Source organism: Schistocerca gregaria, chromosome 3 (genome assembly GCF_023897955.1).
Source record: "Schistocerca gregaria isolate iqSchGreg1 chromosome 3, iqSchGreg1.2, whole genome shotgun sequence".
Lineage (NCBI taxonomy): Eukaryota > Metazoa > Arthropoda > Insecta > Orthoptera > Acrididae > Schistocerca > Schistocerca gregaria.
Genome location: NC_064922.1, coordinates 878,545,967 through 878,566,158, shown reverse-complemented (window position 1 = coordinate 878,566,158; position 20,192 = coordinate 878,545,967). Strand labels below are relative to the sequence as shown.

The 20,192-nt window shown below is 41.5% G+C and overlaps 1 protein-coding gene across 3 annotated transcripts in view; it reads right to left on the bottom strand.

The window, feature by feature from the left end:
- The window catches only part of LOC126354992 (phospholipase D1), a 190,620-nt gene that overhangs the window by 63,106 nt on the left and 107,322 nt on the right, over window positions 1-20,192 (bottom strand). For all 3 annotated transcript variants that reach the window (XM_050005100.1, XM_050005102.1, XM_050005103.1), the window contains 4 exons: window positions 11,395-11,534; window positions 8,051-8,233; window positions 4,205-4,483; window positions 859-1,070 (listed from right to left, as the gene is read on the bottom strand). In XM_050005100.1, coding sequence (XP_049861057.1) covers window positions 859-1,070; window positions 4,205-4,483; window positions 8,051-8,233; window positions 11,395-11,534 — 814 coding nt within the window. The remainder of the gene's footprint in view (window positions 1-858; window positions 1,071-4,204; window positions 4,484-8,050; window positions 8,234-11,394; window positions 11,535-20,192) is intronic.

Genomic DNA, 20,192 nt, shown 5'->3' with positions numbered 1-20,192 from the left:
CTCCTCATGTCTCATCTCTGAATGATTAAATGTCTCCTTTGCACCAGGAAATCTGTGCCTGGTATTGTCAAAGTGAATGTTGGATACCATTGTGACTAGGGAGCCATATAATGACAAGTGAACAGATAGTATGACTGTTAAACAGAGGATCATGAATTGCAGATATCATAGAGTAACAAGAGTAATATTGATCAATAGCCAGGACACTGCTCATTCTCTTACTATGAATCAAAATGCACTTGAGGGAGGTCGTTTAATAAAACACAGGACACTTAACAGTTATCAGCTCTGCTGTAAAAACACTAAAGGTTCCCAACAACGAATGATCAAGACTTCAAAGTTATTTTATTCTGTGATATATTATGTAAGTGAACTAATTTCAAATCGTGTTTCTGCTCTGCAGAATATATTTAGTAAGCACACTAGCTGGGTACACAGCTACTTATATACCGAAACCAGTATTGTGAGTGAAAGAAATCCCCTGCCTCCTTCAGGAGCTCATTTGCTACAAGGGGGTGACAGAGAAAAGGACTGATGGCAAGGAGGCAGAGGGAGGGGAGGGGAGGGGACGAAGGAGAAGATGTGCATACTGAGGAGGGTGTATTGACTGATTTGGGGTTAAGGCCCATTTCAGCTCTTTACACCTGTAATTAGCATTGACTTCATAAAAGAGGGATATGTGAGAAGGGGATGGGATATGAGACCCCCCCCCCCCACACACACACACAAACACACACACACAGAGACAGAGAGAGAGAGAGAGAGAGAGAGAGAGAGAGAGAGAGAGAGAGAGAGAGAGAGAGAGAGAGAGAGAGAGAGAGTTTGTTGAAGTCAAGATTTTACGCTGTTACTACAAACCCTTGTATGGTTGCTCCAGATTATGGAAGTCTTTCACAATAAAATTGGTATAGTCTTTTCCAATCCAAAATTTTGCCATTCCAGTCAGTTCACTGCTAACTTTGTTCACTGCAACACGTTCTGAGGGTGGGGACGATTCTGCTGCAGCTTCTAAATCAGCATAGCGGACACCTTTTGCATTCTGATTTGCTGCCATTGTTCCATTACTCCTCCTGAAAGAGAATAATTATATACAAATTGTGACAACTACATTGTTCAAACTGTTTTAGCTATTAATGAGGTGATATTATTGAACTGAATTATTAAGTAACAGTATATACTTTTAATGCTGTAAGATTACACACTACACTGCCAATCGGAAGGGATTCATGACCATCAAGGGAGAAACAACAAAATTTGTACTTTCTGCAATAAAAACTCAGAGGTAAATTTCTAAAATAAAGACAATCTAGCTATAGAGAGTGATTAGATTGTGCATGCTTCCACACTGCAGTGGGTTCCTGCAACATATCTACTGCCAATGGCCTTTTCTCACCTACCACTTTGTGGCAGTGTATAGAGGAAACACAATGACAGACATTTTTTATATTGACTTCAGGCTGTTTGGCACCTGTTATTAACATCAGAGTTGTACATTTTGAAATGATGGGGGAGGAGGGAGGGGGGGGGCAGTTACCTAAATTAAAATTAAATCTCAAATAGACGTATTACAAATGTCAGGGAACCAAGAGCAGAGAGCCACTCCATCTTACCATAACCATTACTCTCTCAGCAGAATATAAAACGTATACAGCTAAAATGCCATGTACTGAAATACAAAAACCACAAGCATGCGAAACATATGTCCTCCAGTCATAGTAACAACCTGTGCGTGAGAAGAAAACTCCCTGTACAGAGAACGGTCAAAGCTATTTAAACTTTTTTCCGAGAGGAATGGCTTAACAAGCCACTTACTTTCATAAGCCGCAGTCTATTGTTCCTCAATTCTATTCACTTCTCTCATCCATACATGAAATTGTGGCATGTTTAGTCACAATTTCTGTTTTGTTTTGTTTATTATTATTATTTTGTTCAGATGCAGCTTGACTATCGATCCAAAAATGTGAGGTTCAGTCCTTGGTCACCCAACACTTCTTTGATTTCTGGCAACAATTTGTTAATGTGAAGAATCCCAAGTTACACCATGGTTTGGAGTCCATGTTCAATTGTAGGTTCCCCTGCAATTTTGTAGAAATGCATTTTTATTTGCCACAAGTTGCATGCATACTATTTATTCTTGGCTGGTTTTGGTGTATTAAATCATCACAGCTTGAAGCAAAATTATAACATATATTGGTTTAAAAATGCACAGTTCTCATATGAGGCATGTTTATATACCACATGTGACAATGACAAAACATGGAATACAACATAAGCAGATTTCGACAATATCTTGAAAAATTTAAGCAAGGTGCACATACCTCTTGACAGTTAACAGACAACAGTTCTATGTCACAGATACTGTCAAAATCTGGTTATGCTGCATTGTCACATGTGGTATACTGAAGTGTCTTCTACGAGTAATATGCTTTTTTAAACCAACAGACATTATTAATTTTCTTCCAGTTGATTATGGTTTAATAAACTGAAACTGGTCAAGAACAAATATTATATACACAGCTGATGACAAATAGAAATGCATTTCTGCAAATATATCACACCTGTAACTAGCTACGGACAAAAAAAAAATTTATTCCCTGTACATGTCTGGGTGAGTCTGCACAAATATCTTAACAAGCAAAGGCATACCACCTCCAACAGGACTGTGCTTAGAACATCCAGGATCAGAAGAAACTGAGCGAGGAAGAAGGTAAAACGTAGGGTGTATACAAGAGCTGGATGGGGAGAGGTCACTCCGAAGTTGGCAGTAAGGATGACAGTTATTGCTCGGGGGTGGGGGAACTCTTTTCAGTTATACTGATTGTTTTCATCTCCACTTTAACCTGACTGTTAGAACTGCTCAAAATAACCAGTATCTGAAATAACCAAATTTTGTTTTTTCATTGCTATCATTCCTAGTAATAAGATCATCACTGAACAGAGATTCAAAAATTCTAAGACTCCCTCAGACTTTTGCATTACGCAGTTCAAGATATGTAGAATCAAAATATCACATAAAATAGGTAAATAAAAGAAAACTTCATCGCCCTACCCGTTACCCCCACTAGTATTCACCATCTTACTAACTTTTTTTGAAACTCTGCTCATAAATCATGTTGTACTCGAGAATATTATTACACTGAGCATTACGAAAAGTCAGTTCTAAAGGGTGGAAATTGTGGATGGAGTGCTTTATTATTGCTGCCTTAATTCTCTTTCTCTCTTATTATTTATAAGAAATTGCACACAGATAATAAGCTTTTGTTTAAAATCTGCAGTGTTCTTTTTCTTGAATTATTTAAATGAAAAACACATTTTGACATAAAATATATTTATTTACTTTTTAAGAGGAATTTGAATACAACTGAGTTTTGTTGACAAAAATAAAAATGCTCATTCAAAAAATTCAAATTAACAGTTTAGAGAGAAGGCAAAACAGAACATTTGCCACGAACAATTAAATAACAATAATTAAAATTTCAGTAATGAATTAATCCAATGGCTATTATTTATTGTTCATAAATCTCATTTCATAATGTGTTAATCCATAAGCTTACTCTTGTCATCAGAAACAATATTTAGAATTAAAATACTGGTATTAGTTTTAACTAGTTGGCTCCCCCCCTCCCCCCCCCCCCCCCCCTCTCCCTCACCGTTTGCAGTTACAGCTTTGCTGCAGTGGTAATACCGGTCCCCATTAGATCAACATAGTTAAGCACTGTCGGACTGGGCTAGCACTTGGATGAGTGACCATCTGTTGGCAAGCAGGGTGCGCTCGTTCCTTGTGAGGCAAACTGAGGAGCTATTTGATTGAGAAGTAGCGGCTCTGATCTCGTAAACTAACATACAGTCATACAGTCAGGAGAGCGGTGTGCTGACGACATATTCACATCCAATGATGCCTGCGGGCTGAGGATGACATGGCAGTCCATCACTACTGTCGGGCCTTCAAGGCCTGTTTGGGCGGAGTTTAGTTTAGTTTAGTAGTTTGCAGCAGTTAGGGACATAGCATCTACAGTTACTTCAAGCTTCTGATTTTTGTAGCACATTTATTGCACAGTGCACAGAACTAAAAGTCTAAATTTTACTGCATGTGCATTGAGTTAAGTACTGTTTTTTTTGTATTACTATTTATTCTTGTTGTCAGGACAAAGAGCAAAACACTCAAATAATAAAATTATGTTCCTTGTAACTTTTATTTACTTACACGGGACTTTCAGCTTCTATTTTTACATGTGGTAGCACCATGTCTCCATCGATGCTGTCCTTATCATTGATTTCCTCCTCTTCATCCTCTTCATTTCCTCGATACAGTTTGCTTATCCATTCGCGTGCCTGGCCTGTAGATTCTATTACCCGAGACACTAGGTTCCGCCGTGCCATTTCGGGTGTGTTTTGCTTCTCATTCTCGCCAGGATCTGGAGGGGGAGTTGGTGCGACTGGTATGAATTTTGTTTCACTTGCTAGTGAAACACCTGCCTCCGAACTGCAAACAAAAAAAAAAAAAAAAAAAAGGGGCACAATGCTACTGCAAATATACACACACTATTTAGTTTGTAAACATCTTTTGATACACGGAAGAAACAAATCATTAGTAGAAAAAATAGGTTTTGGCCATGTTTCTATCCAATAATACTATTTTCCTGTTATTCCAACTGCATGCTTAAGAATGAAATGTAAATTATGCTACACAAAAACTAGCTACTCTATAAAGACATTTATCTACTCACGTGGGACATTACTTGTGAAACGAATAAAAGAAAAATTGGATAGGAGAAGACAGAAGTGTTAGTGCATGTACAGGCAAGTTAAATTTAAATTCATAAATGATGATAGGAAACAGAATGTCAAACTTGAGCATCAAAATCATGACTACAGTACAATAGACTCCTGGAGCCTGTGCTGTACAGATCCTTTATTCCAGTTCCTTTTAACTATGCATATATGAATTGTCCCTACAGTGCAGACCTTTATCTAAAACATCGCAACCCTCTGTCCTCTTGCCTCTACTCCAGTTTCTCCCTCTCATGCCTTTCTGTTCACAAAAATATCGCTGTGTTTGTACCCAATGCCCTTCATTCTCTTCATATCAGCAGTCCTCGTTTTCTTTACCCATTGTTGTCAATACAGACAATCTAGATTTTTAAGCTTGCATAACTTCCCATTCTTAATCTTCCATTCTTATCTATTGCATCCTATGCTCCAGCCCATTCTGCTTCAAATCTTCATTCGCTTCTTTTTTCTGTCTTCATCTGCTTTTGAGTTGCCCAGTTTGTAACAAGATAATTTTGGTCAGTTTGTAACTACATCTACATCTACGTTTATACTCCGCAAGCCACCCAACGGTGTGTGGCGGAGGGCATTTCACGTGCCACTGTCATTACCTCCCTTTTCTGTTCCAGTCGCGTACGGTTCACGGGAAGAATGACTGTCTGAAAGCCTCCGTGCGTACTCGAATCTCTCTAATTTTACATTCGTGATCTTCTCGGGAGGTATAAATAGGGGAAAGCAATATATTCGATACCTCATCCAGAAACGCACTCTCTCGAAACCTGGCAAGCAAGCCACACTGCGATGCAGAGCGCCTCTCTTGCAGAGTCTGCCACTTGAGTTTGCTAAACATCTCCGTAACGCTATCACGGTTACCAAATAACCCTGTGACGAAACGAGCCGCTCTTCTTTGGATCGTCTCTATCTCCTCTGTCAACCCAACCTGATATGGGACCCACACTGATGAGCAATACTCAAGTATAGGTCGAACGAGTGTTTTGTAAGCCACCTCCTTTGTTGATTGACTACATTTTCTAAGGACTCTCCCAATGAATCTCAACCTGGTACCTGCCTTACCAACAATTAATTTTATATGATCATTCCACTTCAAATCGTTCCACACGCATACTCCCAGATATTTCATAGAAGTAACTGCTACCAGTGTTTGTTCCGCTATCATACAATCATACAATAAAGTATCCTCCTTTTTATGTATTCACAATAAATTACATTTGTCTATGTTAAGGTTCAGTTGCCACTCCCTGCACTAAGTGCCTATCTGCTGCAGATCTTCCTACATTTCACAACAATTTTCTAATGCTGCAACTTCTCTGTATACTGCAGCATCATCCACGAAAAGCTGAATGGAACTTCCGACACTATCTACTAGGTCATTTATATATATTGTGAAAAGCAATGGTCCCATAACACTCCCCTGTGGCATGCCAGAGATTATCTTAACGTCTGTAGACGTCTCTCCATTGATAACAACATGCTGTGTTCTGTTTGCTAAAAACTCTTCAATCCAGCCACGCAGCTGGTCTGATATTCCGTAGGCTCTTACTTTGTTTAGCAGGCGACAGTGCGGAACTGTATCGAAAATAGCATTTACCTGGGAGCCTGCATCTAATATTTTCTGGGTCTCATGAACAAATAAAGTGAGTTGGGTCTCTCACGATCGCTGTTTCCGGAATCCATGTTGATTCCTACAGAGTAGATTCTGAGTTTCCAAAAATGACATGATACGCGAGTGTTACTGCTCATATGGAGTATGTGCCTGGGAGGGAAGGAGGGGGGGGGGGGGGGGGAATAGAGGACAATCTGATTTTTCTAGCAGTGCCACATCTTTCCCACAACTAATTCTACACTTCATAATTCTTTATGAGCTTCAATGCTCTTCATTTTACAAATGCAAGCATATTTATCTGTCTTTTGTTTGAACTTCTTAAGTTATCTCTTGGCTGTCTTTGACCTGCACACCAGTGCAGTAAGACACAAAACATCAAATTTTATAACAGTCTGATGGTCGCATGTCTCTAGTGTTTCTAATATCATGATGCCTTTCCCGCCCCAATCCTCCCTAACCCACATCACCACCTCAAAATGTAACACAGCAGCATTCATAAAAAGAACACAGCTGCAAACATAAATTTCTTGCTCAGAAGTGGGATGAGAATCCAAAAATAAATTATGTGCGGTCCCATCATACATAACATCTTAACGATGGATGATGTTGGTGGTTTGTTCTTAGTCTCTTGTCACAGACTGAACTCAGAGAAAAATGATTATTCACATTTTTATTTCAGTATTTCTGAAGTACACTATCACTAGTGTCTTGCATGAGGAATGATTTCACTGTTAAATAATCTGCCACTTGAAACAATTACTCATCTCTCTAAATTTTAATCCTGGGCACATAATTTCTCAGTCGGTATAATTCTTCTTTAAACTTCGTAAGTTTTTTTTTCCAAGTCTACTGTTTTCCTCACACACAAAAAGAATATCTGAGGAGTTGGAGAGCTTTTGGTTAAGCATTGCCTCTTGAGATAACTTACATTATTCAGATTTCAGCCAAAGACATACTCTGCTTCCCTTGCCTTACTTCACACAACTATTAGATTTGAATAAGTGCCGAATATATGATATATATCAGCAGCACCATGTTCTAACAGATAGCTAAATTATATTGTCAAAACGTACTCCCTAGTTATTGCCAATGCTCATAAAAACTACTGAACAGGCACCAAGACCAATCACTAAGACATTTTATTTCTATTGCTCTCAATTCGTTCCAAATATTCTCTGTGCTCAAGCCTACTGGACAACTTCCCAGCACAACTGAATATCTAGAATGGCACCAAGTAAATCGCACATCTTCTTCATTAAATGACTCGGTTGGTCTCCACCAAACCTTCCCCTACAGAGTCGCATTAGAGCAAACATCTCAGCTATGATCAATGTTTCATGCCAGTTAAATAATTGAATGCTTTATCTAAAAACACACTTGTGTAATGTGTTGCAGTCTGTACAAGAACGATCCTCATCACACCAAAAGTTAGGTCTTAACACCTAGAACTTTAATATAAACTCTTAACAATCCCAATTCTTTAAAGAAATTATAAGGTAATTAGGAATGGAGATACACTTGCTTTACACATTTATGTGGTAGGAAAATTAAATAGTATAATTAAAATAATTATTCAGATATATCAGTATATGAAGTGCAGGGAAATCTGGCTGTCAATGCAAGTTACCCACACAATTCTATGAATATTTGTTATACCTGTTAATACTACTGTAGCTACCACCAAGTGCGCCAACACCCACCATATTGGTGGCATGAGCCAGGCTGAGGACGGACTGTGGGACACTTGTGACAGCCACTGGGCGGCTGGACGTCAGCTTCCGGCGCAGTGGGAGATGTCCTGTTGCCAATGTCTGAGAGACGCTCCCCAGGTCTACTAATCTGGAATAATCAGAACATTGTAGAATTTGGTTCTCGCAGAGGTTGTTACATCTGTTGTTTAACAGATAAGACTTTTAGTGAAATATGGCTGTCACCATACCTTTTTAATGGGTAACAACCTTCTAGAGATCTTCATTAGCCAACCCAATGGTTCCTAAATGAGTAAATTACTGAACTTCCTTTGCAGCACATAAATAAATTGTGCCATTTGTATTTCTGAGCTGCTTCAGGTGTACAGTATCAGTCTTTCGATAGTCTCTAATTTGGCACCCATTTCCAACAGATATTACATCATATTACGATGAAGTACAAATTTGTATGCAAAATTTAGATGATGTGTTTCCTAAAGGTATCAAAGTTGGTTGGGTCATTGCTTGTACTTCAGTCCATAGTAGGGAGAAATACTGGTTTTAAAAGGTCAGGATCTGAGGAAGAAGCTATTACTAAAGATGTTGGGTCTGAAGGAGGCATTACCAAAGATGTTGGGTCTGAGGGAGGCATTACCAAAGATGTTGTGTACATTATGAGGTATAAATATATTTTTTCATCATGACCATTTTTCTTAATGGACTGAATCAAACACTTTCTGGGGTTAATTAAATTTTCTGACACTGGCTTTTCTACTCCATTTAGTATTACATTATATTTGTTTTGGCTGGTATACAATCACTGAAGGAACAGCATTTCTTATACCTATTAGATCTTGAGACAAAATATCAGTCATTTTGATGGTGTCATCACTGCAACAATACAATACACAAAATAATGTCAATAAATGACAGTGACATTATTCCTCTCCAGTTCTACTGGTCTGTGAAACCCAACTCTCTTTTGGCTGACCTGGTGTGGATCTTTTTCTTTTCCACATATATTTCCATTTTTATCTTTGACTCATATGGATTCTAATACCTTCAATCTCCTGGTCAGACATTGTAATTTTTAGCGTCGCTCCTGCTAATATGGCTCACAGTACAACTGCTTTCTCCAATTTATTGGGTTGGTGTGAAAGTTTGTCACATTTTTTCATAACTTTAATAAACACAAGAGTTATGCATAACAGAGACTTTATTCATCAATAATATATATTCTCCATAACTATTTACAAAAGACTGCCAACACTGGAGCAATTTTTCAATTCTGCAACTCTAGAAATAACAATGGTTTTGCGGCGAAAAACTCATTGAGCCATGTTCGGAGCACGTTTTAATCTTGAAAGGAAGTTCCTTGAAGGTTGTTTGATCGAGAGCAGAATGGTGAAAATCTGATGGTGCATGATCAGGTGAATAAAGTGGATGCAGAATGAGTTTCCAACCCGACTCCCGTATAGTATCACCAGCGTCATAAATATCACCAGTGACTGTTACACCTGAGGGAAGCAATATGTAGTACACGACAGTATATAGTACACAGCACCATTGCTCTTCCACTAGATGCAAACATTATCTTTTGTGGATGCGCTCAGGTCTTTGAACGAGGAGTTGCTGCTCTGTTTGGGGTCAACCACTCCTACCTTTCCTTAAAGATACCATTTCTTGTCACCCATAATGATACAGGATAGGAATGGTAGCGTTGTTCACGAGCCAACTGATGGCAAGAAAGCAGAGGTACACATATGGTCACCTGCTGCTTTTTGTGATTTTGGGTGTGGAGCATGTGGTACCCATACATAAGATTTTAGAACCTTTCTCATTGTATGCAAATGTCACACGACGGTGGAATGACCACAGTTCACCACATCTGCCGGTTCTCGAATTCACTGACATGGATCATTGTGGATTAATGTAACTGAATGATCTTCATCAAACCCCAAAGTTTTCATGAACGTTGAGTCACTAATGTCAAAACTACCGTACTTAAAATGAGGAAACCATTTTATTGCCATGCGCTGACCAATCCCCATATAAGGCACAATTATTTCTGCATCAGAAATATTCTGATTTCCATTTTCTAGCATCCACAGCACCACTCACTATCTCCAAATGACAATATCTAAACTCAAATAGCACAAAAAACTACAAATAAAAAATGGCAATCAATAAATAAACCGATAGCAACTGGAATACCAACAGGCAAAACAAAAAACAGTACAAACTTGTGCACCAACCTAAAATTTTGCATTCTCTGCAACTGTATAACTTTCTTCTACAGTATTTGATATTCTGTTGAGCATCTGTAGCTTCCTTGGTCACTCCTGTCTATTCCCATTTGCAAGGTTTTTCATTAATGAACTGATGTGTTTTGTTTTGAATCCACTGAACTTTTGAGACCTCTTTTCCAATGAATAGAATGCACTGCAACAGTGACTGTGGTTTCACTGAACAGCGGCCAGTGTTCTTCAATGAGGTCGGTAGCTTCCAATATCACAATTACAAACCAGTTTCTTGTTTTATGGCAAAATGATTTTATTTTTTAGTATCCAAATCAAGGACTAGTTTTGACAAAGGCGGCATCTTCAGATGGATAGGAATTGATGAAAATAGTAGTTGCAAAAGCTGCACTGCAGTAGGTATGCACATCCTACAAAGATTACCTGTAGCATTCATCAACATAGACGAGGCATAAACAGTATCATGTCACTAGGGTTCTCATCCCCTTGATGGTTTTCTTAATGTCAAAATCACATATTCAACTGGAAATGTTGTTCAGTACTTCAAATCTCCATTTAGTTGCCCCACCCAAGTTAATCATTTGTCTTAAACCAGGTTTCTCTGGCTCGAGTGCCAGTCTGCAGGCATTGAAGCACCTGTGTGTGACAGAGGGCAAACAGATTTTGCCAAGACAATCATGAAGCTAAGTGGGAGCCCATGTGAGCACCTGTGGACGTGGATAGCCAAGTGGCTTGTGCACTCGCAAAATGTGGTACAGCAGGCCTGCTGGTGGGTAGTCACGCCATCTGTGTTCGAACAGCCTTCCTTAAGCCATTCTATCACAAGTCATCTGGGCATTAAAATTGCTATGGTGTAACTTCAGGTTATTACTTTTCTCTTGAGAAAACAATGAATGCTACATAACAATGTAAAATTGTTGTCCTTGACTAGTATTTAGAATCTGAAATTGTATTAGTTCTAGCATAACTAAAAACTGAAGAAATGAAGCAAAAAATATTAATGCCCTGTTAAAAATACAGTCATAAAATGATAAAGTTGTATCAAAAATTGTACCTGTGCTCATTATCATCCCAGCGGCCATAGCAGAGATCGATGCCCCCGACAAAGGCATATGTCTGATCTATTACAACCAGCTTTTCATGATGTGCCCAGAAAAGCACACCAGCTTTTGCATGATCTGGATGACGCAGAACCTTCAGAGTGGTAGAGGAAAGAGTCAAATCGCACTGTTAGATGTTAATACAACAGAAATGTGTAAAAAGTTCCTAGCTTTATATTATGACTGGCAATAAATATAGAAAACATTTGGCAAGTACTTGTTTCCTCATTCATTATGCAGAAATCAGTTTCTGACCAGTAAAATATATATAAAAATTCTGTTATCTATCAGAAAGTAACAAGCAGATACATGAAAAAGGTAATGTGTGATGGAAATGGATTACTGAGGGCGTTGTGTGTGAAAGAAACCCCGTATCCCAGTTCCATGGTGCAAATCAGGGTAACAGGTCTCATTGTATTAAAAGGACAATTCACTCAAGAAAACTGTAAAATCACAAGCAAACAGGATGCTGGACATCACTTACCTTAAGAGGACCAACAGATACACATTAAAGTACAAAATACTATCCTACCTTTCAGAACAACTATCTCCTTTCTCAGGGAACATTAGAAAGGAAGGAAGGGCAGGTAACTCAAGCCTCAGGATAGGAGAGACCTGCCTGCTGCGAGGATGAGGAAATACAGAGTAAAGGCATCAGTCTGTAGTGGTCACGATCGTCAACTACTATGTTCCTCACAACTGGCAAAGGGTTCGCGCACCACCTGCAAGAGGCACTTTCATTTGGCATCAACGGCTGATTTGTTCTCTGTGTTCCTTGCGAGGTTCCATGAAAGTGGCAGCATGAAAGCTTCCTTGTAAATAGAGATTGAAAGCTCAACTAGTGCTACTGAAACATAGAAAATTAGTCTCAGGTGCTTAGAGGACATGTTATTCTGTGTTCTGTTTATGTTAATAAAAGTTTACTATTCCCACTACAGGTGTATTCACATTTTGTGTGCTATTTTTGCAGAATTGATAAAACCCATAAACTTAATAATTTCAGAATAATGACAGCCACGGTGACTTTGGTGACCCAGACATGATTTCAGCACTGGTGATATCACCAGAAATGAACAGCCTAAGGAGACCAGAAGAATCAGTAGAAACTGTTGAGAATGAATAAAGAATTTTCTTATGAAAATGCAAGACTCAGCACCCACTGAAGGAACATGAATGCCACAATTTGCAGTGAGATCCTCACAATCTACTTCTCTGGTTTGCACAGGTAGAAGCAAGCTTCCATTATGCAAGTGTAAATTCTGATTCATCCACATATGCTCTGATAGTCAGTCAGCTTGACCATCATTATGCAGCTGAAGTCAAAGATGTAACTTCTGCTACCACTGCACAAGACTAACGCAAATTCACGACAGAATTTATATACAGTTGCAGACTCCCAAGAAGAGCTAGCATGTCATGGTCTACACAGGACAATATCTATATTATGGAAAGGATGGTTGGTACTCACCATATAGCACAGATGCCGAGTTGCATATATAGGTACAACAAAGAAACTGTCAAACATGTAAGCTTTTGTCCAAAAAGGCATTTATCAGAATCAGACAAAACACACATGACCACAGTCTCTTGCTCCCGAGGCTAGACTGTGAGCAGCAGCATGTGATGGGAGAAGCAAGCTGGGTGGTGGGGGTAAGGAAAAGGCTGGGGAGACGAGGTGGATGGGGAGGGATACCAGAATAGGGATGGCGCCAGCAAAGTGCTGTTTGTGGGAGCATACAGGGATGAGGCTGGGAGAGGGTAGGGCAGATAGAAGCAGTCAGGAGGTTAGAGACGGAGGGCAAGGGGGGGGGGGGGGGGGGTTGCGGGAAAGACGAGTTTCGACCTGAGCATTTCAGGAATGCTGGTGTTGGTGGGAAAGATCCAGATGGCACCAGCTGTGATGCAGTTACTGAAATAAAGAATGTCGTGTTGGGCAGTGTGCTCATAAATTGGGTGGTCCAGCAGTTTTTTGGCCACACTTTGTCAATGTCCATTCCTTCATGCGGACAGACAGCTTGTTGGTTGTCATACCATGTAGAATGCAGCACAGTTGTTGCAGCTTAGCTTCTAGATCACATAACTGATTTCAGAGGGAGCCTTGCTTTTGATGGGATAGATGATGGTTGTGACTGTACTGGAGTAGATGGTGGTGGGAGGTTGGGTAGAACAGGTCTTGCATCTAGGTCTGTTATAGGGATATGAGCCATGAGGCAAGGGGTTGGGCTCAGGGGTTGTGTAGGGATGGACAAGGATATTGTGTAGGTTCAGTGGGTGGTAGAATACCACTATGGGAGGGGTGGGAAGGATAGTGGGTTGGACATTCCTCTTTTCAGGGCACAAGAGGTAGTCGAAACCCTGGTGGAGTGTTTGATTCAGTTGCTCCGGTCCTCGGTGGTACCGAGTCATGAGGGGAATGCTACTTTGTGGCCGGTTTTGGGGACTTTGGGAGGTGGTGACTGACTGGAAAAATAAGACATAAGAGATCTGTTTTTGTACAAGGCTGGGAGAGCAATTTCCTTTTGTGAAGGCCTCAGTGAGACCCTTGGTATATTTCAAGAGGACTGCTCCTCACTAGAGATGCGATGACCATGGGTGGCTAAGTTGTACGGAAGGGACTTCTTGGTATGGAACTGGAGGTACTGCTGGTTGTTGGTAGGTTAGATTTGGCGGAGACACTGATGAAGCTATCTCTAAGGTGAAGGGTCAACATCGAGGAAGGTGACGTTGGGCTGAGGAGGACCAGGAGAAGCAAATGGGGGAGAAGGTGTTGTGGTTATGGACAAATGTGGATAGTGTGTCCTCACCCTCAATCCAAATCACAAAGATTTCATCAGTGAATATAAACCAGGCGAGGGGTTGGGGATTCTGGGTGGTTAGAAAGGATTCCTCTAGATGGCCCGTAAGATGGTACCAGAGCACCCAGTGCCATACTCTAGAGTTGTTTGTAGGCGATGCCTTCAAAGAAGAAGTAATTGGGGGCGAGGATATAGTTGGTCACGACAACTACGAAGGAAGTTGTAGGTTTGGAATCGATAGGGTGTTGGGAAAGATGGTATTCAATAGTGGAAAGGCTATGGTCATTATGAATGTTAGTGTAAAGGGACGTGGCATAAACAGTGAAGAGCAGATCACTATGGGGGACTTTGGAAGGTTCGTCCACGAGACTCAGAGGGCCTTAGACACGGGTTCACAGGTAGATGCCGTGTTTCTTGACTTCCGCAAGGCATTCGATACAGTTCCCCCCCAGTCGTTTAATGAACAAAGTAAGAGCATACGGACTATCAGATCAATTGTGTGATCGGATTGAGGAGTTCCTAGATAACAGAACGCAGCATGTCATCCTCAATGGAGAGAAGTCTTCCGAAGTAAGAGTGATTTCAGGTGTGCAGCAGGGGTGTGTCATAGGACCGTTGCTATTCACAATATACATAAATGGCCTGGTGGATGACATTGGAAGTTCACTGAGGCTTTTTGCAGATGATGCTGTGGTGTATCGAGAGGTTGCAACAATGGAAAATCGTACTGAAATGCAGGAGGATCTGCAGCGAATTGACGCATGGTGCACAGAATGGCAATTGAATCTCAATGTAGACAAGTGTAATGTGATGCGAATACATAGAAAGATAGATCCCTTATCATTTAGCTACAAAATAGCAGGTCAGCAACTGGAAGCAGTTAATTCCATAAATTATCTGGAAGTACGCATTAGGAGTGATTTAAAATGGAATGATCATATAAAGTTGATCGTCGGTAAAGCAGATGCCAGACAGATTCATTGGAAGAATCCTAAGGAAATGCAATCCGACAACAAAGTAAGTAGGTTACAGTACGCTTGTTCGCCCACTGCTTGAATACTTCTCAGCAGTGTGGGATCCGCACCAGGTAGGGTTGATAGAAGAGATAGAGAAGATCCAACGGAGAGCAGCGCACTTTGTTACAGGATAATTTAGTAATTGCGAAAGTGTTACGGAGATGATAGATAAACTCCAGTGGAAGACTCTGCAGGAGAGACGCTCAGTAGCTCAGTACGGGCTTTTGTTAAAGTTTCGAGAACATACCTTCACCGAAGAGTCAAGCAGTATATTGCTCCCTCCTACGTATATCTCGCGAAGCGACCATGAGGATAAAATCAGAGAGATTAGAGCCCACACAGAAGCATACCGACAATCCTTCTTTCCACGTACAATACGAGACTGGAATAGAAGGGAGAACCGATAGAGGTACTCAGGGTACCCTCCGCCACACACTGTCAGGTGGCTGTAGATGTAGATGTATGTGGCAAAGGTTTTTATACCCCACCATGGATCCTCGCTCCTTCCATCTGTGTCAATACATAAAAGTTTCCTTATCACTTACCAGAACCCAGACTCCCACACTGTTCCTGCATTATTGCTTTGCTCATAGAGTCCCTCACATGCCATTACCATAAATTTATCCATCACTGGCTGCAGCTGTCTTCTCCAATGACTGTTATGTGTTAATATATGGCCAATCCTTAACCCCCACTAACACAGTCCTGCAAAACCATGTCAATCAGGCCCAAATCTCCTTGTAGTACCTCCTCTCCATCCATAAAATTCTCCTGCAAAGCAATCCCAAATTCCTGGATTCCACATCACAAATTGAAACTCCTGCCCTCCAGGAACCACAGTTGCATGCACAAGCCACTTCGAAAACCTCTCCACCCTGTGCAATTCCTACTCCTGTCTTGAATCACCACTGTCTACCACAACCTCCAAACCTGCCCCACAAATACCCGCTGCTGATAAACTTTGATCTGCAGACCTACTGCATTTAACCCAACCTAAAAAACTGCCTCCCACCATCATACAGATCTAGAACCTAAAAAGAGCTGCAAAACAGTCCTGAATCTTTCCTCCAGAAGCCTTAGTCCCACAGAAGTATCAGTCCTTTCAGAGTGCCTCACCTTTTGCCCCTTCTAGCAGTCTGTGCTCTTCATGTCTCCATCTACCGGTAGTCTCTTTGAGACGGCTAGGTGTATACAGTGCTTCTCAGTCTTGACAAAGGTTCACTTATTTCGTGTTGTAAAGCTCTGTGTGATGATTCTTCTGGTTTTGACGTTATTAGTAGTACTAGTTGTCGTCATCATACTCTTCCCACTGATGACTCCCAGTCAAGGTCATCATTTGATTTAATTAGCTCTCATGCACCCGGTGTCACGGGATTCAGTAGTTGGTCACCATCATCCTCATCGTTCAATTGATGACTCGGCCAAGGCCATCGTCTGGTTCACCGAGTCTGGTAGTCCAATGCCAAGGGATTCAGTACTTATTGCTTCCTTAGCATCTGTGTTTGTACATGTGCAAAGTTGAAAGCACTTAGTCTGCTGTCACTGTCTTCCATAGTGAGCAGTGGCTCTTGAAGAGCTTTCCTCCCCATCACTGTATAAGAACCACAGCTCATTTGTACTATCAAATCGTGTCCAAAGAGCGGCCCTCATCATTGCCAGTACTACTACCTGCACCATAACACTATCTGTTTTGCTTGCTGGAAGGCGAGGACACCTAGCAAGTGTTGCCTTGTCTGGTGGGCATCTACTTTGGCCACTAGCCTGCTGCACGATATTCTGCTGCTGCCAGGGTCAACAGTAGATGGGATGCAGTGTATCTTACAACTGGACGTTAATGGGGTGACAGCAGAATTTTAGTTGGACACCAGGAGGTGACAGAGGAATTCTAGTTGGACACCGGGGGTGACAGAGGAATTCTAGTTGGACATCGGGAGGTGACAGAGGAATTCTAGGAATTCTAGATGGACACCGGGGGTGACAGAGGAATTCTAGCTGGACACCGGGAGGTGAGAGAGGAATTCTAATTGGACATCGGCGCAGGGGATACTTATTGTCACATTGGCTCCCCGTCGCTGCACGCACCAAGGTGCAATGTGATGATGTACAATGACCAGTCAATCCTTCTGAGGAGTCAAATCATAGCACAAGCTAAGTACGCAAATGTAGCTCGGCAACTAACTTTGTTTATAGTAAATTCTTGGATTACTACTAACGTTTTCCATCTTGACACTTTAATGTTTTTCAGGGTCCACATTCATGATAAGGTTAATCTAATTTCTAATGTGAATCCATTTGAGGAAGTGGAAGTGTTGCACGAAAATTTTCCAACAGTTGCCTGAACCCACCTTAGGTTGTGCTACAAATTTTCAGGCACATATCTATTTGAAGCAACAGTTCCTGAGTTTTGCACAGCCCATCCAATACCATTCACCAAGCATGAACAAGTTAAGTAAGAACTAGACAGACTGTAGAATCTGGGCATTATCTCTTCAGTATTGTCTAGTCAGTGGGCAGCACCTATAGTTGTTGCATAGAAGACTAATGGGTCACTTTGGATCTGCAGTGATTTGAAGTCTACCATTAATACCATTGCAGATTTTGATTTGTAACCAATCCCTAGGCAAGAGGAATTGTTAGCGGGATTGGTTGCAGGTCAGTATTTTTCAAAAGTTGATCCCCATGACGCATATTTTTCAGTTACCTGTTTATAAGCCCAAAATACAGTTTCTAGTGATTAATGTGCTCTCTGGCATGTACAAATGCAACAGGTTGCCATTTGGGATCTCTAGTGTTCCTGCAATTTTTCAGAGGTATGTAGGACAGCTCATCTAGGGCATTCCTAATTGTGTGAATTATTTGGATGATTTTTTAGTTACAGGAGACACGTGGGAACAGCACTTGCACACACGTGGGAACAGCACTTGCACATTACATGAATGCTGTTTTAGGAGTTCGGAGCCAATGGTCTATGTCGTTGTCTCACGTAATGTAGTTTCTTCCAGCCGAGAGTCAAGTATGTGGGCCACATATTAAGTAAAGATGGGCTTACACCCACACAAGACTGTAATCGCCATTGTTAATTTACCAGTGCCTAAGAATCTCAAATAATTGCACTCTTTCTGGCAATGTCAATTATTACGCGAAGTTCATTCCAAATGTTGCTTGTATTTTGCACCTGCTTAACCATTTGTGTGTGGAAGAGCATTTGTGCAACTTAAACAGTCTTAGGTTGCCTCATTTAGTGAGGTTCCAACCAGGCAAACTGTTAACACTGGCCACAGATGCATTCAATTGTGATATAAATTTGTCAATGGAATGGAATAACTTATTGCATCTAAGATGGGGCACTCAGCATAGTGAAATTATTCATAAATTATTTATAGTGTCTAGAAGTTCCTTATCTACTAAGTTCCATCTGATTATGGATCACAAAAACTTGCTGTCATTTGGCCTCCATGCAAGCCTTCCAGATGAAGCAGCACAACGGCTGCAGCAGTGGGTGTTGCCTCTTTGTAACTACACTTATGACATTCATTATTGAACTACCACACAGCACTTAATGCCCATGGCCTGTCTCACTTGCTATGTGACCCTGATGCAAATTTTGACACACATGAAACCCTGTGTTTTGCCTTGGACATGAACCAGCAGCGCGCCCTTGCTGAGATTCCCATTATGGCAGACCACGTAATGGCAGAGACAAGCCAAGACCCTCTCCTTCACAGGGTGTTGTCCATGGTGCAGTGGGGCTGGCCTGAACTTTTGCCTTACGACATGGAACCAATGGAGTGCTCTTATTTCTCCCTTAGGCACAGACTTAATGTTACAGGTGTAATTCTGTTAGCCATGGACGATGCAGAATGTCAGAGGGTTGTCCCTCCCATGCTCCTCCCCTTGCATATTTCAACTCCTCCACACTGTTCATTGAGGAATGTACTGCATGAAAAAACTGGAGCAGCATCACTTGTATTGGCCGAGCATACACGCTACCATTGACTGTAATGTCTACAACTGCCACTTCTGTGCGTATCACCAGTCAGTCCCAGCACAGCATTTTAACTCATGGACCTGGCCTGTACAAAGAGTACACTTGCATTTTGCCAGCCCTTTCCAGAGTGCGGATGTCCAAGACACCCTTCAGGATCACTGTCTGGGCCTTGTCTACTATCTTTGTTATAGAGGGGCCTCCAGACAATGGCCATAACTTATCACTTTGACTTTTTTTTGTAGACGTAATAGTATCAATCACCTGACCACTGCCTCCTACCATCTGGTATCCAGTTCAGAAGCAAATTGGTTGGTCAGGATGTTCAAGTTGTAGATGGAGAAAGATCTTCACATCGACAAACTCAGGGATGCACTCACTACCGTCCTGGCCACATACTGGTCCACCTATGTCAGTGGACACAGCCCACTGAGATTTTGCACGGGTACCAACCATGTAGCCTATTTGATCTCCTGAATGCGGTAGTGCAGGCTCTGTGTTTCTACTGTCTTATTGAGCTGGGTCTCATGTCTGGGCCCACTTGTTTGGCAGAAATCCTGGGTTGGGTGACCCCAGGCCATTATGGTTGGCAGTAGGGGGGGGGGGGGGGCGACACAGGTTCAAGGTGGCAGTCTGCCAGGAGCAGCTGGTCCGTCGCCGCAATCACCTCCACCCACAACGTGACGAGCTGCCCGCGAATACTCTTCATGCACTGATGGGACCTTCTCCTTCCCCCTCCACCCTCTGTCCCAGTGCAAGGCACCTAGGGGAATCAGATACTGACAAGTGATTGGAGTTAATGTAGGCGGATCCCTCCCTCCTATCATACCGTGTACTGCTTGTGTCTTTATTACTGGTGCCACCCGCTCTAAACAATTGCTGGACTGTGCATGTTTTCGATTTGAGGTGTGGAAGGAGCATGACCAATTGGTGCCACTCCCATCGCATGTAATGGC